The following is a 17,715-nucleotide window of genomic DNA, read 5'->3' on the forward strand; positions in this document are numbered from 1 at the left end:
GTCATGGGTGGCAGTGAAATATACGAGGATGGTGCAGGACATGCACGGGGACAGAAGTGCTCATGTAATGCACTCCCCATTTCTCACTCCCCATGTGTTTATACACCACTACAGCACAATGTACGTTTCTGCCGTGTTGGATTATAACTTACAAGGATTTGGCTGGTTTCCTGCTGGATTATATCGACACAGAACAGAGATAAGTGCATCGGTGGCCAGTATGTACCTGCTTTCCTCACTCTCAGTCCTCTCAAGATCAGTATTAGAAATCAGCATTAGCTACAAGTAGATTAATTGGATAAGAATGATTGCAGTGATTATTATGTGATTATTATTATTATTATTATTTGATTTAGATTTTGCTTTGCTCCTGCTAAAATACCCTGCATTCAAAAAGTCTAAATTGTAGACATTCTGTTTTCATGCTTTGTGAAACAATACTATTGTTATAATATAACTCCAGGGGTTCTTACAGGTTACTCTAGCCTTGAAAATGAACAGATCCTTGGGGGCTATTTTCCAGGCCATTAAATTTTTTCTGTGGCTGCAAGGACAGCCAGGCAACAATGCTGTGGCATGGGTGTGGTCTCTGGCCAGCTGCAGAGGAGGGGTGACGCAGTGAGCTCCCGGGGCGGCGCAGGGGCGGGGGTGAACACGTGTGCTGGGATCTGAAGGTGATTGTGACTCTTTATATGTTGACAGTGACAGTCGGAGAGGGAGGAGAGCGGACGTGGCAGCAGAGAGTGGGAGTGTCTGTGTCCCAGTGCAAAACAAAAACCACAGTTGTAAATAAAAGTTCTGCTGTCATCACACTTGTGTCCAGCATAACGGGTCAAACGTTACAAATGCCTTTAGAGGGAGCAGGATGGACATTTGGAGAACTTTAAAAAAGCAGTTGACACTGAGCGAGTCTCCTCTCTGGCTGCATCTAAGCTCTGCATAGCCTTGTGGGTGATAAGACAGGATAAACTTGGACTTTTTAAACCGAGAGCCTATTCCAAACTTTCCTGTATTGGGGGTATCTCAAGTCAAGTCAAGTAGCTTTTATTGTTATTTCAACCATGTACAGTGGTACAGTACAGAGTGAAACGAGACAGCGTTCCTCCGAGACCCTGGTGCTACATATGACATATAACAGACAAACACGGGACTAAGTTAAGTATAATGTTCCAACATTGCAAAAAAAAACAAGACAAGACAGGGCAGCAATAGACAGAACAGGACGGTACAGATACAAGACAGTGCAATGGAAATGTGCAAAATACTGTGCAAAAAGGACCTTGGTGTCTGAAGGCGTGCGTGTGTGTGTGTGTCATCCCAGTCACTGAGTGTTCAGGAGTCTGACAGCTTGGGGAAAGAAACTGTTCTGAAGTCTGGCAGTGAGGGCCCGGATGCTCTGGTACCTCTTTCCAGAAGGTAGCAGGGTGAAGAGTGTGTGTGAGGGGTGTGTGGAGTCCTCCACAATGCTGGTGGCTTTGCAGATGGAGCGGGTGCTATAAGTGTCCGTGATGGAGGGAAGAGAGACTCCAATGATCTTCTCAACTGCTCTCACTATCCGTTGTAGGGTATTGCGATCCGATACGGTGCAGTTACCATACCAGACAGTGATTCAGCTGCTCAGGACGCTCTCAAGAATGGATGGAGGGAGATGGGCTTTTCTCAGCTTTCGCAGGAAGTAGAGACGCTGCTGGAACTTCTTAGTTATGGAGCTGGTGTTGAGGGACCAGGAGAGGTTCTCCACCAGGTGGACACCAAGGAATCTGGTGCTCTTGACAACTTCCACAGAAGATCCATTGATGTTAAGTGGACAATGATTTCTCTGTGCTCTCCTGAAGTCAAAAATCATCTCTTTTGTTTTGTCCACATTCAGAGACAGGTTGGTGACTCTGTTGCAACCTCCTCTCTCAATGTATCTGATCGAATCTAGATGAGCAAAACTTCAAAGAAAGCTAATCTCCTTTGAAGGATACAAGGAATCCTCATTCTTTTATGTAACTACCCAGAGCTCATGACTATAGGGTATGTAAGTAATATAGGAATGTAGACTGACTGGTAATGGTCAATGGTAACTTTATTTTCCCCAATGGAAAATTGATTTGCAGACACACACCAAACAACACATATACAAAAAAGCAACAAAAAATGTAGAATAGCCCAAGTTTTATTAGTAGCATCAATAAAGTGCAACATGCAGTAGTGATGGCAACAACGCCTATGGTTTAGTGTTATTAAGCATGATAATAGCAGCAGGTATAAAAGACATTCTGTGTCTCTTGGTCCTCACTGCAAGCACTTTATACCAGCGACCTGAGGGAAGCAGCTGAAAATTATTAAAGAGAGGATTGTCTGAACATAACATGAAAGAGGTTGCCTTCCTCAGCACCTGCCTGTTGTATAAGTCCACAAGCTGAACCTGAGACCTCCCTGAAATCTGACCAACCACTTTAACCAGGTTACAAAGTCTGGTCGTATTGGTCAAAGACAAATTACCATACTCTCTTTTAGCAAAACCAGTGTGTTACTAAAATTATGATTATCATTAATTCTCAAGTAAAATCTCTTCAGCTCATTAGGCAACTGATAGTCTGAGCTAAAACCAGGGAGGCTTATCTTATTACATGACAGTGACCAGTCATGTGTTTCATGCCTGCCCAGGCAACCCTTAAGTTATTGCTACCCATCTCAACTTCTACCTTATGCTTGCATTTTATTTTGGCCTTTTTATTTTGGATCTGATCTCCTTCCTAATTTTTTTCACCTCAGATTCACTTTGGAGATATTCCCTTCAATAAAAGGCCTCCTTCGGGTGGCGCTGTCACTTGGTGTTGGTGTTGCTGTTGGTGTTCGCTCTCTCTGCGGTAGAGTATCACTTCCTGTTCCAACACACAGTGGTGTTTTTGAGTAGCTTATTTGCATAGCAATTTAATTACCAACTTTTTGATAACTTCTGTTTTCATAGTATAATCTTCACGTGCTTCATATGAAGGACACTCTCTGTGTACTCACTCCCTAATTTATAGCCAAAGTATTTACTCACTGTGTCTGTACTGGTTCGCTAGCTTAGCGTAGCTCGTAGCTGACTCGCTAGCAGCATGGCCTCTTCACCTGTCCCTCCTGTACTTTCCTGCTCATTGTGTCAGATGTTTAGCTACTCCTCGGCCTCCTTTAGCAGTAATGATACTTGTAACAAATGTAGCATATTTGCAGCTCTGGAGGCCAGGATTACTGAATTGGAGACTCGGCTTGATACACCCGTAGCTAGCCAGGCCCCTGTAGCTGGTGGAGCCGAAAATAGTGTAGGCCCCGCTAGCTGTCTCCCAGCAGACCCCAAGCAGCTGGGGAAAGAGGGCGGCTGGGTGACGGTGAGGAGGAAGCATAGTCTTAGACAGAAGCCACAGGTACACCCCTAACGTGTTGATGTGTCTAACCGATTTTCCCCACTCGGTGACACACCTGCTGGGGGTCAAACTCTGGTAATTGGCGATTCTGTTTTGAGACATGTGAAGCTAGAGGCAACCGTAGTCAATTGTCTTCCAGGGGCCAGAGCAGGCGACATTGAAGGAAATTTAAAACTGCTGACTAAGGGTAAACGTAAATACATTAAAATTATAATTCACGTCGGCAGTAATGACACCTGGTTCTGCCAATCGGAGGTCACTAAAATCAATATTGAATCGGTGTGTAACTTTGCCAAAACAATGTGGGACTCTGTAGTTTTCTCTGGTCCCCTCCCCAATCAGACCAGGGCCCGTATCCCAAAAGGTTCTGAGAATCTTCTCAGCGAGCTCCTAACTTAACCTAAAAATTCCTTGCCAGGAGTTTTAGCTTAGAAGTGATTCCAGAACATTTTCAGTGAACTCTGAGCAAGGAATGGATGGAAAATCCTATCTTAGTGAGGAGGTGTGGTTGACCCCGTTGCTAGGTATGAGTCATCATTTCAAAAGCCGTGATTGGTTGATCCTACAAGTTTGATGGAAATGAGCTTTTGGTGAGAATGAGCAAAGGATGTACCCTCAAATCAATAAACATAATTATACACTCTAATCTTATGCTGACTGTAATTGTAAATAATATTTCACATTCAAGAAAATATCTGGAAAATGAATAGTAAGCTGTAGGGGTTATAGCCTAACATTAGAATCTAAAATATGTGAAAACTTAAACTCATTACACCCTGTTCAAATAATGATTCGTGTCTTATTTGCTCATATTAATATCCTAGCTGGCATATTTTGTACTTTCACTCCCATATGGACCCCATTGAAAACAAGATGGCCTATCTCAAGGGGCTGTCCATAATGAAGTAGAAATCACAACGTTACAAGTCCAGTGTGGTCTTAACGAGGGTAACACGGCTCAGCTTTTATCAATGTCTGTGATTGCTGGCTGGTCTATTTATAAAGGCTTGTTAACAAATATCTTACAAACACAGAAAATGGAGAAAAAAAGGACTCGCAAGCCAAACTGGACTGAGGAGCAAGGTTTGTTGCTGGCCCAGTTGGTGAACGAACATAAAGGTATGTTACGAGGAAAATTTAGCCCAACTGTCACTAGCCAAGGCAAGAGGCGCGCCTGGGACACAATATCCCAAACAATCAATGCCTCTTTTCCACTGGTGGTGCGGACAGGCGACGATTGTAAGAAAAGGTGGTATGTGCTGCAGTCCAAGGCAAAAGATGAGATTGCAGCACACAAGTGGGAATCCTCACTCACAGGTGAGCAAAATATTATAGCCTACCACATAATCTGGCAACTTGCTCCTGCTGGCAAAGTTAATTTACATGCCTAAGTACTGTGTTCATTGACTGTTTCTTTCTAGGGGGTGGACCACCCGCAAAGCAGCTGTCCCAGGTGGCCGACACTGTCTTTCAAGTCCTGGGACACTCTGAGGTCAGTGTCACCGGGCTGCCAACAGGCATTGACACATCAATGATGCAGGCCCTCGAAGTGCAGCAAAGGTAGGACACAGGGTTATTCATATCTACAGTGTTTATTCATTGCAGAAGCCATTTCATGTGTTATCTATGCTCATTGTATCAAATTAATTTAATCAAAACGATAATTAAACTAGGCCTATGTATTTCTGTAGCATGGAGCCATCACAAGAACCGGGCCCATCAAGTTGGCCGATGAGATTGCCGCCTGAACCATCTGCAGCTGCTACTCAGGATAGCGCGGCGGATCAAACACCATTCCCATCCGCAGCACCTGCTCCGTCAGCATCCCTGCAGGAGAGCAGATTGCAACTCACAATTGATGTGTTTGAACAACAACAAAAAAAAAGTCCTTTCCCTTCAGGAGGAGTACTACCACCTTAAAATTGAATACCTAAAAAATAAACCATTTACAGATTGTGTTCTGTGTCTTGCATTTAACAATTGCAGGTGATGTGCAGTAAAACTGTGGTAGTTCTTAATACCATCACAAGTTCTCAAAAGACATGGGGCTACAGCTTGCCTGAAATGTAAATTTGTGAAGTTTGCCCTGTAAGGCAGTCCACTCTGGGCTAGGTTCCCCTGGGGAATGTAAATATCTTCTTCACAACCATCCTCATCGTTGTCTTCATCCTCATCCTCATCGCCATCCTCCAGAGGTTCTGCAATCTGTCTAACCTTGCAAATATTGTGTAATATTGCACAGGCTATGATGACTTTGCTGACTTTTTCAGGCCTCAGCCGCACCTCTCCATGGAGAACATGAAAGCGCCTCTTAAGCTGGCCTATGATTTCCATGATTTTTGTATTGTTTGGCTTACCTGTTATAGTTTAGTTGGGGCCCTTGGCGTGGCTGGAGGTAAGGTGTAAGGAGCCATGGTTTGCATGGGTAGCCACTGTCCCCTAACAAGTGGCAATTAGCTGGCACATAGCGTCTCTCAAAAAGCTGTCTGATGCCACTCTCGGAGAGCATTCTCGCATCATGTGTGGAGCCTGGCCATTTCGCCACAATGTCCAAAATCTTACAGGCCGCATTGAACACTATTTGCACATTGATGCTGTGGAAATTCCTCCTGTTAACAAAGACAGCCTCGTCCTCTGATGGCGCAATTATTCTCCCATGTGTTCCATCAATTACACCCACAACGCCATGGAATCCTGCAATATCCATAAATGCCCTTTTATGTGTGTGTAAAGTGCGGGCATCCAGCGGGAATGAAACAAATTGTGTCACAATATTAGGTTGTGACAAAGCTGTCAGTGTTTGGGTGATGACTCTGCTGACGGAGGATTGGGACAGACCCAAGTCATCACTGCTGCATTGTTGCATTTTCCCGGTTGCCAAATACCTCAGGGTTGTGATTACTTTCGTCTCCGGTGTAATAGCGTTGTGGCGTCGAGTTGGTGAAGTAATTGCATCTCTAAGGAGATCCACCACAAACATGATTCCTGCACGATCCAATCTGTAGCGTCTCAATAATTCCCTGTCATTCAGTGTTTGCAGGACATCTCTCCTGCCTCTTCTGTTGGCCATTTTGTGCAGCTGCTTAGAGGAACTCCTAAGCCACTAAAAGTCCTCTTCCCTGCTCTTAGCAGATCTCGCCTTAGGAGCCCTTTTAAGCGCTAGGAATCTTGAGGAATAGCTTTTATATTAACTGGGATTGTCATGTCACTTTTTGGGGAAATTCTAAGAAAACGTCATGACTCTGAGAATTTTCTTAGAATTTGGCCGCTAGGAGCCACTTTTTGCACAAAGATTCTTTAGGGATACGGGCCCAGGAGTGACATGTTTAGCCGCATGTTCTCCTTAAATTGCTGGCTGTCTGAGTGGTGTCCCAGAAACAATGTGGGCTTCATAGATAACTGGGAAACCTTCTGGAGGGAACCTGGTCTTGTTAGGAGAGACGGCATCCATCCCACTTTGGATGGAGCAGCTCTCATTTCTAGAAATCTGGTCAAATTTATTAAACCCCCCAAAATATGACTGTCCAGAGTTGGGACCAGGAAGCAGAGTTGCAGTCTTACATGCCTCTCTGCAGCTTCTCTCCTCCTGCTACCCCCCAAAAAACCCATCTCCATAGAGACTGTGTCAGCTCCCAAACAGACAAAAAACAAACTAAAAACCAGCAATAAACAACTTAATCATAAAAAATCCCAAAGAAAGAACAATACAGTATCCACATCTGAACCAAAGAGTAAAACAGTGAAATGTGGATTATTAAATATTAGGTCTCTCTCCTCCAAGTCTGTTAGTACATGACTTAATAATTGATCAACAAATCGATTTACTCTGCCTTACAGAAACCTGGTTGCAGCAGGATGATTATGTTAGTTTAAATGAATCAACACCCCCGAGTCATTCTAACTACCAGAAATCTCGAAGCACAGGCCGAGGGGGCGGTGTGGCAGCAATTTTTCACACCAGCCTATTAATCAACCAAAGACCCAGACAGACTTTTAATTCATTTGAAAGCCTGATGCTTAGCCTCGTCCACCCCAGCTGTAAAACTCAGAAACCAGTCTTACTTGTTATCATCTATCGTCCACCTGGGCCTTACACAGAGTTTCTCTCTGATTTCTCAGACTTTTTATCTGATTTAGTGCTCAGCTCAGATAAAATAATTATTGTGGGTGATTTTAACATCCATGTAGATGCTAAAAATGACAGCCTCAACATGGCATTTAATCTGTTATTAGACTCAATTGGCTTCTCTCAAAATGTAAAAGAACCCACCCACCACTTTAATAAGTGTCTTTATCCTGTTTTCCTTCTCTCACCCCAACCGGTCACAGCAGATGGCCCCGCCCCTCCCTGAGCCTGGTTCTGCCGGAGGTTTCTTCCTGTTAAAAGGGAGGTTTTCCTTCCCACTGTCGCCAAAGTGCTTGCTCATAGGGGGTCATATGATTGTTGGGTTTTTCTCTGTATGTATTATTGTGCGATCTACTGTACAATATAAAGCGCCTTGAGGCGACTTCTGTTGTGATTTGGCGCTATATAAGTAAAATTGAATTGAATTGAATTAATTAGATCTTGTTTTAACATATGGCATAGAAACTGAACATTTAACAGTGTTTCCTGAAAACCCTCTGCTGTCTGATCATTTCCTGATAACATTTACATTTACAATAATTGATTACACAGCAGTGGAGAGTAGACTTTATCACAGTAGATGTCTTTCTGAAAGTGCTGTAACTAAGTTTAAGAATATAATCCACCCACTGTTATCATCTTCAATGCCCTGTACCAACACAGAGCAGAGCAGCTATCTGAACGCTACTCCAACAGAGGTCGATCATCTTGTTGATAATTGTACCTCCTCACTACGTACGACTCTGGATACTGTAGCTCCTGTGAAAACTAAGGCCTCAAACCAGAAGTCCCTGACTCCGTGGTATAATTCTCAAACACGTAGCCTAAAGCAGATAACTCGTAAGCTGGAGAGGAAATGGCGTGTCACAAATTTAGAGGATCATCATTTAGCCTGGAGAAATAGTTTGTTGCTTTATCAGAAAGCCCTCCGCAAAGCCAGAACATCTTACATCACTGATTGAAGAAAATAAGAACAACCCCAGGTTTCTCTTCAGCACTGTAGCCAGGCTGACAAACAGTCAGAGCTCTACTGAGCCAACCATCCCTTTAACGTTAACTAGTAATGACTTCATGAACTTCTTCACAAATAAATTTTTAATCATTAGAGAAAAAATGACCAATAATCATCCCACAGATGTAATATTATCTACAGCTACTTTCAGTACCATTGATATTCATTTAGACTTTTTCTCCAATTGATCTTTCTGAGTTAACTTCAATAATTAATTCCTCCAAACCATCAACGTGTCTTTTTGACCCCATTCCTACAAAACTGCTCAAAGAAGTCCTGCCATTAATTAATGCTTCAATCTTAAATATGATCAACCTATCTCTAATAATCGGCTATGTACCACAGGCCTTCAAGGTGGCTGTAGTTAAACCTTTACTCAAAAAGCATCTCTAGACCCAGCTGTCTTAGCTAATTATAGGCCAATCTCCAACCTTCCTTTCATATCAAACATCCTTGAAAGAGTAGTTGTCAAACAGCTAACAGATCATCTGCAGAGGAATGGCTTATTTGAAGAGTTTCAGTCAGGTTTCAGAGCTCATCACAGCACAGAAACAGCTTTAGTGAAGGTTACAAATGATCTTCTTACGGCCTCTGACAGTGGACTCATCTCTGTGCTTGTCCTGCTAGACCTCAGTGCTGCGCTCGATACTGTCGACCATAATATCCTATTAGAGCGATTAGAACATGCTGTAGGTATTACAGGTACTGCACTGCAGTGGTTTGTATCATATCTATCTAATAGACTCCAATTTGTTCATGTAAATGGAGAGTCCTCTTCACCCACTAAGGTCAATTATGGTGTTCCACAGGGTTCAGTGCTAGGACCAATTCTGTTTACATTATACATGCTTCCCTTAGGCAGCATCATTAGAAGACATAGTATACATTTTCACTGCTATGCAGATGACACGCAGCTCTATCTATCCATGAAGCCAGGTAACACACACCAATTAGTTAAACTGCAGGAATGTCTTAAAGACATAAAGACCTGGATGGCCGCTAACTTTCTGCTTCTTAATTCAGATCAAACTGAGGTTATTGTACTCGGCCCTGAAAATCTTAGAAATATGGTATCTAAGCAGATTCTTACTCTGGATGGCATTACCTTGGCCTCCAGTAACACTGTGAGGAACCTTTGAATGATTTTTGACCTGTATACCTTATAATATAAAGCACCTTGAGGCAACTGTTGTTGTGATTTGGCGCTATATAAATAAAATTGAATTGAATCGAATTGAATTAAAAGCTTTCTTCCTTTCATGAATCAGCCTCTGAGCTGTTGAAGACCATGGTTTATAGCTGCAGACAATGTCCGTCAGTTCATTCATGTTTCTGGATGACTCCACAAACACCAAACAGTCAGTACAGTCAAAGCATCCCTGCAGGGCTAAAGAGGCATTGTTACTCCAAAACTTTATGTGGTGTTTCCTCACCTTCTCGCTCCTCAGCAGTCTTATAAACTGGCAGGAGATGCACCGTGTTGTGGTCAGAGGATCTGAGGGTGGGGCCTGCCACAGATGTATACGCACCTTTTATGGAACCATAACACAGATCCAGACTTTTATTGAAGTGTGTAAGACAGTTCACATGTTGATAGAAACTCCCCAATGTTTTCTTCAAATCACAGTGATTAAAGTCCCCCAGAATAATATTAGGGGCCTCAGGAAAGAGAGATTGGAGTGAGTACACAACGTTGGAGATGGTGTCAGCCGCAATCTTTGGGTTCGCTTTAGGATGAACACAATAGTGAAATTGGTCTGCAGGAATTCCCTCAGCAGGTACGGCCTCATAGACAGGGAAAGAAGCGCAATGTCCAGCAGACACACCTGTTCACGGACGATAAAGTTTTTACACCATTTCTAATTAATATATCAACACACCCCTCCTCTGTGAGATTTCCGAGTAACTCCGGAAATCAGCAGCTTTGCTTTTATGCTCAGCTCTTTCATCGTCACAACAGATTGGCACTGCCCCAATCCATTATTCAATCTCAAGCTCTGTTCTGATGATGAATGATATTGTGGATACAAGTGGTAGAAATGAGCTTTTCTGAAGGGTGGCTGGTGTTTCTCTTAGACATAGCACAACAAGTTCAGTGATTTAGGACAGAATGCTACTCCTGCACATTGAAAAGAGCCAGATGAAGTCGTACATGGAGCTGTTAGGATGCTTCATGGGAAACTCCAGGGAGAGATGTTCCAGGCCCTGTTGTAGACCCAGAACACGCTGGAGAGATTGGTGAGATTACGTCACCTGGCTAGGAAAGGCTTGGTATTGTCCTGAATGAGCTGCAGGCGGTGGCCGGGGAGAGAGAAGCCTGAGCTACTCCACTTAGCCTGCTTCCCAAGCAATCCAGACCCAAATAAGGAGGAGAAAATAAAAGCATGGATTTTGATATCTTGACAAAATATTTGACCAAAATGATGCAATTATTGCCTGTCTTTTTCGGATATACGGAAGATGAACAAAGTCAGAAGTATTCATTGTCTATTAATTTTGAATGTGTATAGAAAAGTATGTGCTAATCCTTGATCCTTGGCTGATAATTCACTAAAAAAGTAAAAACCACACCTGCTAAATGATGCAAGTCAGAAGATCACTTTTATTCTTTAACAAGAGATTTTATGATGAGTTTTCCTCTGGGAACCATGCATATATAAAATGAACTGTGGTAAATCCAGTTAATTCCCAAAATAAGAACAAATATTGCTGTGAAAGATGACAATAATACATATTTTTTTAAATTGTTGCACTTTTCCATTTATTAAGTGAAAGATTCTCACAGGCATTTCCACGTGTAACGTGACTATAAGCAGTTAAACCTGTTTCACTATAGAGACACCCTAAAACAATTGATATGAAAAATAAAAGTAACATTGCTCTGGTCTCTCATAAATACCTGCTATTTATTTAAGCTTAGTTAAATGAAGAATACGCGAAAGGCACTGAAAGAAAGAGTAAAAAGGAAGAGTGCTCATAGACATAAAATGATGCCACTTTCTTTCCAATTTGTCTTAAAGACAGCAGTTAAGGCACTGTGGTGTCCGGTACACAAACAAACCAAAAAAAGGAAGAAAAGAAAATTAAATGACATGAATAAAATGTATTGTAGTGCCACTGAGAAGATAAGCCATATCCACAGGAATGCACATGGCCTTTGGTTGTACTACTGGTTAAAGCTAGATTAGACAGTCCTTAACAACAGACTTACTTCTGTTATCGTACCATAATGTACCATAAAGGGGTGGGTCAAAAGTCAAATCTACTTGCATAAAAGCACTACCTGATAGGTAGTGGCTCCAACTGCTGTATAGTGTGTAAAATGATGAGTATGACTACAGAAGAATGTCATATCCAAGTTCAGTCACTTCCTGTTTTTGCTGACTAGTTTACTGACCAGTGGCAGAATTAGCCATCGGTAAGCCTTTGACAATCTGAGCAGCTGTCTGCAGCACAATTCACAACACAATCAATTCATAGAAAGCTTCAAAATGTTGATAAAGGCAAAGTTTAAACACGAGGAAAGATTTAGAAGAGTTTAAGAAGAACATTAAGCAGACTTTTGTTTCATGAACAGGAAAGTGTTCATGAAAAGTTCATTTGTGCTTTATATGACTATTAAAAAGCAAACCTAATCTACAGTGTCTTTTTGATGAAATTGATAACAGTAACTATATATTATTGTCTAGATATTAGATATTATTGTTTACTGATCATTAATACTTTCTGAAAAAAATCCTTATTTCAAAAGATTCTTAAATTATAAATAATAATTCACTTTGGAAAGATTTTGTTGTTGTATTTTTAACAATGCAGATACTGCAAAGAAAATCCATTTAATCTAATCTAACTAGAAGTCCTACATCATTGTTATTGGCTGTTACAATTTTCCATGTGATTTCAACAGAGCAAAAACAAAATAAGTAAAGCCTGCACACAGGGAACAGGAATGTTCACCAAAAGAAGAAGAAGCAACGAGAGGATCTGACAAGGAAGAAGGGCTTATTTGAAGGATGCACGGACCAGGCGGCCCTTGAGAGGCTGTGGAGGGCGGTAGTTGTCCACCATGTAGCATGGAGCTTCTCCATCTCCGGTGAAGAGGAGGCTGCGAAACTTGGCCATCTAATCAGGAAGAAAAGTGGCAAAGGGAGAGTAATAAAAGATCATGTTTTCATGGACTTCTGCAGAATTATGGAGTTGCATTAGTAAAATTTCTTCAATCATCACCAAGAAGATTACCACATGATTGAGCAGAGGGACAAGTGAGAGGTGAATGTATACTCTGTAGTATCACCAAGGGCTGGTTATATTGATAACTTACAAAATTACACAGTCAGTGTTGCAATGTAACCAATTACTGTCTCTAGTAAGCAAGTACACTACCTTTCAAAAAGTACTACATGATGTACATGACTTTTTAATTTTTTTATAGGTGAACAAAACCATTTCACCATGTCTAATGTTCCCACACAGACATATTTAACATACAGCTATTCAACTGTAATCATCATCTAAGCCTTATTTAAAATTAATGAAAGACATTTTCATTTATTATATAAAATAGCCTATTTTACATGTACGCTCACAGTGCAGTTCTACCCAACAGTAATACATGCATAAGCAAATGATATACTTTGTAATGAAATAATGCTTCATCCACCTCACATCCACTGAAGTGTCATTAACTAATGTTACATGCAAGTCGTAGGTATGTGGGAGAGATCCATCCAAAAAAACTTTCCTCTTTAGCATTCCCTTATCATGTCAAATGGCTTTTCGGTCCAATTTGATGAAGGCATTGGTTTAACCAAACTGAAGCTAAAAGGACTTTTCTTCATACACTTTTTTGAGAACATTCACACCACTGTTTCACACAGGATTCCCAGGACAGGATTAGTTGAACATCAGTGTGCTAGGACTAAAATGTGGAATGAAAGATGTTAAACGATTAAATTACTAAAACAACGTGGGATAATCTCACTGCAGTGTATGTGTGTGTGAGAGAGAGAGAGAAAGAAAGAGAGAGAAAGAGAAATGCCTAAAGCAGTGAAATTGTTAAAATAACTATTTCACTGGGAGTCATTTAGCCTTTAGCTAGCTGGTGATCTTGAATTTACTTTAGCGGGCCAGTTTCCATTCATCTGTTGCACTGTATTTCAGTGTTACTGCACTGATTTCTACTTTGTGGAAAATAAGTATATCTATATATAAGCGTGTCTTATAAATGTATGAGCACATTTAATGATAGAGGAGAACGCTTATTGCCACCTCTGTGTGAGTTTTGTGTCACATGAGGGTTACATTCATGAGTGCAGACTGGAGATGCAGGCAGTCAGTGTAATCTAAGTGAAACACCAGTTACTTAAGGTTTAGACCCACCCTACTCTAAAGTCTGATATGGCTTCTGTAACTTCACTCTTGACAGTGATAATGTTTGGATCAACATTCTGGCCCCCAAACCATGCACAAACACTAAATGAAATGTATAGTCATACAAACGTGTGTATGATTTTGCATATTTTCTTTTGACTAATACACTCACACCCTGACAGTGCTTGCTCGTTGAGGTTATATTATTGTTGGGATTTTCTTGGTATTATTGTAGGGTTATTGTAGGGTCTTACAATATAAAGAACCTTGGGTGACTGTTGTTGTGATGTAATGCTATATAAATAAAATTGAATTGAATCAAATAGCTATAGCTAAACATTGCCTATGTGTGTGAAATGGATGGGGTTGGGGGCCAAGATAAGTACTTGTGCAGGGCTGATGCTGATTGGCTCCTTAAGTACAATCCAGGTTACACTCTCTAGGAGGGGAGGAGTCGTCAAAGAGCCCTCGTAGGTCCAATAATCCAGGGAACCAGGAAGAAGAGTCTTTGGATCAAAGTTAGCAAAGGTTGTCTGCTTTCCCTGTAGGCATGAGGGAAGAGAAAAGGGAAGAAAGGAAAGACCAAAAGAAAAACCATGATAGTGGCATCATTAGTTTCCAATGCCTTTAAACTGCTCTGCACAAACAGAACGAGCACATTTGTTTTCAGCAAACCTGTATTTGAGCAATTCTGAGACAGCTGATTTTACCTTGGTCTTGATAGCATCCAAAGCATCCAGAACTTTCTGAAGGCGGGGGTTGGCAGCACCAATCTGGAACACAATGTGAAGACATAACATAATTTGATATTTAACATTTTTACTTTATTCATTTTGAACTTTTTACCCTCAGAATCCCAAGGCGATGAATATTGAATATCATTAAATGTGACTGATCACTGACGGTTCACCTTTAGAAATACCCCCACTACAGCAAGTCCATCAGGCTTTTCAGCTGCCTCTCCAAAACTGGGGTACTTAGTGTTCCAGTGCACCAAGTGAAGCTAACGAGAAAATCAAGCAAAGTTGGATTATTAATGCACAAATCTGAAGAAAATAAAGTGACAACTAAATAGTTGTTTACACAACAGACCCACAAAGTTGCACATTGTGTGCAACCATTTTTAATTCTGTGCAGTGTCAAGATCTTTCTACCTCACAGGGGAACTTGATGCCATTGAGAGTGTGCTCAGAGCCTCTGTTGTCACTTCCTCCCCAGTGGAAATGAAACTGCTTCAGACGGTAGACTCCAGAAATGGGACCCCCAGTCAAGGCTAGTAAGAACAGAACATCATAATCATTGGGGCCACAGTCAGGAAAGGACAGATTTTGCATGTGTTGATCTTTCCTATCCAGAATTGAAAAAGCAAAAGACCCAGGATTTTCAGAGTCTGACCTGAATGAGGTTAACACTGGATTTTTAGTCTTTTCTGGTTCTCAATTTTTTGAACTTTTGGAACTGAGTAAAATGACTTAATTCTGTGTTTACTTTTACTTTTGTAATGACATGCAGTACACTGGATAAAAGGTGAACAGTAAAAGTACTAGTATAGTATAGTATAACAGGGTGGGGTACTGTAGATGTCTGTTGACCTGCAGATAATGAAATACAGCTGATTAGGATTAACTGCATGCTGACATCATCACTCTTATCTGCTACAGTACATACAGCAGGGGTGGATGCATAAACAAGACAGATAAAGCTAACTAATGCTAGGACCAACTGTAAATGTACAGAATAACATACACTTTAGAATTTTTTAATCAAAGACTCACATTTTCTGACCCTCTTCTACACAACTGCAATATAATGAATATTATATTATACTCATTATACTTTTGTCCATAAGGCTTTATAACTGAACAAAACATTGAGAAGATTGCAATGGACATCTAGACATTTATTCGATAATTTAGCCACATCTTACAAGACATGCCTTAATAACTAGATGAATATCTTTTTTGTGGCTCTGTACTTACTGGAGCTGTCTGTGTCATCCACAAAGTCCACCTGGAAGGAGTGCCCATTGTTCAGAATGCCCTTGGTGTTTGAGGGGTCGTACCTGATTTTCAGAGCCTTCAGAGAAGGGTCATAGTGAGCTTCTTTAGGGATTATGTTAATGGGAGACTGCCTGGGCCCATTAGCTAAGGGGAAATCTGCAGCCCATGTGTCAGGTCCTGCAAATACATGCATGCGTTAACATCACACCTTTGTCATACATTCCACATATGACTCTCCATGCTATACATAAGTATACTGAGAATTGTAAAATGCACCATTTCTATTGGTTTTTCAAACTGAAGTTAAATGTAAATCTACCAGGTTTATAACTAAGAAATGTAGAACTTATATTTAATTTCTCATTTCTGTTTATCAAGTACAAGGTCTCAAGGTCAAGGTGCTCACATCCTTTAGTTGAAAAATTAACACATTTTTAAACTATCATACTGCTACTAACCTAAATGAGAACCTTGATGTTGAAGTTGTTTAGTTAATAAAAGCAGCAGTACCACAATACATAAGATACGAATGACTTTCAAAGTATCTGAGTTCTTTCCATGGTAAATGGTAACAGTATGAAAACAGTGAGTAATGGAAATCTATTAAACTTGGCAAATAAATTGCTAGACCTCATTTGTAGATTAGATACAGAAAATTTCATAAAATTTGTAATGAAAGGTTGTAATAGTTAAGTCTATTTATAATCCATAAATTGTAGTTTTAAAAGCCATTTTATCAAGATAAGTTTCTTCCAAAATGTCCTCAGCTCTAAATCTCCACTTCACTTACACATATATACAACATTTTCCCATTTTATTCCTATCTATAACATCAAGGTATTATAGACAGGGAAAAATATTCTATAAATATATAATTAAATAAATATATTACTAAATAAATCATAACAGCCCGTTTTTATTTTGAACATAAAATTACAGAAAATGTGTCCCAGAGAAACAGTTATCTTAACTAATAAAACTAACAACTAACTTATCAAAACTAACAAAATTCCATATTTATTTTTTATAAAAAACCGTTATAAAATCCATTCATTAAAATACAATTATGGTTATAATGTTTAATCATAAAGGAATAAATAAATAAGAACGCTTTGCTTCTGTAAACGAACAGGGTCTCTCTAGGTCTGCTCCTACCCCAGGCTTAGCCGCAGTGGTATATTGTTTAAGCAATGAAATTATTATTGAAAATTGACAAATTGTTGTTTGTAATATAGGCCACTGTCTACACAACTATATACAAAACAGAGTTGAGTGTGGCAGCATCTTCTCCTGCAGCAAACCCGGCAGGATGCTCTAAGATCCTCACCGTTGGTCGGTTCGTATCCCCATCCATGAGACATGGCTGCTCCAACTGTATGCTACCCTGGTACTGATTAATCCACGTCAGTCTGCAGGACAAAAAGGCGAAGGGTGATCTGGTAGCTACCACTCGCTTTATATACGCTGTGTTAGTCCTCACCCCGGTGGGTTTGGCTTGCCGCTTCTTAAGAGAGAACAGGGCAGCCATTCAGAGATGTGATGGTGGCATCCTTTACTAACCCAGTCCTCCTGCTCGCCTCTGCTCCCCTCTGCTTTCCTCACGATATGCGGAGTCTCACTTTTGAAACGACGTGATGGCGATTTTTCAGCCCGCTCTCTCTTTCCCTGGCAGAGAAGGATTAGTACCTGATGCGCGCACATCCTGCACACATGTATCTCTTCTAGCACCCGGCTGCATGCCGATGCTGTCTTTCGGTGCTTCCAGCGGATCTGATATTGTGAAGCCTCTTGCGAGCTCTTGTTGGTGTA

General features: G+C 40.9%; 2 protein-coding genes across 2 annotated transcripts; one reads left to right on the forward strand and one right to left on the reverse strand.

Moving 5' to 3' along the window:
* Positions 1-3,759: 3,759 nt before the first annotated feature.
* On the forward strand, positions 3,760-5,334 carry LOC120434511. The gene is made up of 3 exons (XM_039602698.1): positions 3,760-4,715; positions 4,820-4,958; positions 5,090-5,334. The coding sequence occupies exons 1-3, from the start codon at positions 4,370-4,372 to the stop codon at positions 5,316-5,318; spliced, it is 714 nt and encodes a 237-aa protein (XP_039458632.1). The 5' UTR covers positions 3,760-4,369; the 3' UTR covers positions 5,319-5,334.
* Positions 5,335-11,118: 5,784 nt separating this feature from the next.
* On the reverse strand, positions 11,119-17,496 carry cahz (carbonic anhydrase). The gene is made up of 7 exons (XM_031742757.2): positions 17,234-17,496; positions 15,886-16,083; positions 15,061-15,179; positions 14,817-14,909; positions 14,617-14,679; positions 14,293-14,448; positions 11,119-12,658 (listed from the first exon to the last, which is right to left on the reverse strand). Exons 1-7 carry the CDS (start codon positions 17,265-17,267, stop codon positions 12,539-12,541), a joined length of 783 nt encoding a protein of 260 aa, XP_031598617.1. The 5' UTR covers positions 17,268-17,496; the 3' UTR covers positions 11,119-12,538.
* Between the last annotated feature and the right edge of the window lie 219 nt (positions 17,497-17,715).

This window comes from Oreochromis aureus, linkage group 18 (assembly GCF_013358895.1).
Source record: "Oreochromis aureus strain Israel breed Guangdong linkage group 18, ZZ_aureus, whole genome shotgun sequence".
NCBI lineage: Eukaryota > Metazoa > Chordata > Actinopteri > Cichliformes > Cichlidae > Oreochromis > Oreochromis aureus.

What these genes read in the sequence shown, in the direction of transcription:
- LOC120434511 (XM_039602698.1), top strand. Translation starts at nt 4,370, where the DNA reads ATGTCTGTGATTGCTGGCTGGTCTATTTATAAAGGCTTGTTAACAAAT. An exon ending in GTGGGAATCCTCACTCACAG is followed by an intron (nt 4,716 to 4,819) that starts GTGAGCAAAATA and finishes GTTTCTTTCTAG; the next exon opens with GGGGTGGACCACCCGCAAAG. An exon ending in GCCCTCGAAGTGCAGCAAAG is followed by an intron (nt 4,959 to 5,089) that starts GTAGGACACAGG and finishes GTATTTCTGTAG; the next exon opens with CATGGAGCCATCACAAGAAC.
- cahz (XM_031742757.2), bottom strand. Translation starts at nt 17,267, where the DNA reads ATGTCTCATGGATGGGGATACGAACCGACCAACG. An exon ending in GGATGACACAGACAGCTCCA is followed by an intron (nt 15,180 to 15,885) that starts GTAAGTACAGAG and finishes TGTTCTTACTAG; the next exon opens with CCTTGACTGGGGGTCCCATT. An exon ending in TGGATGCTATCAAGACCAAG is followed by an intron (nt 14,449 to 14,616) that starts GTAAAATCAGCT and finishes TCATGCCTACAG; the next exon opens with GGAAAGCAGACAACCTTTGC.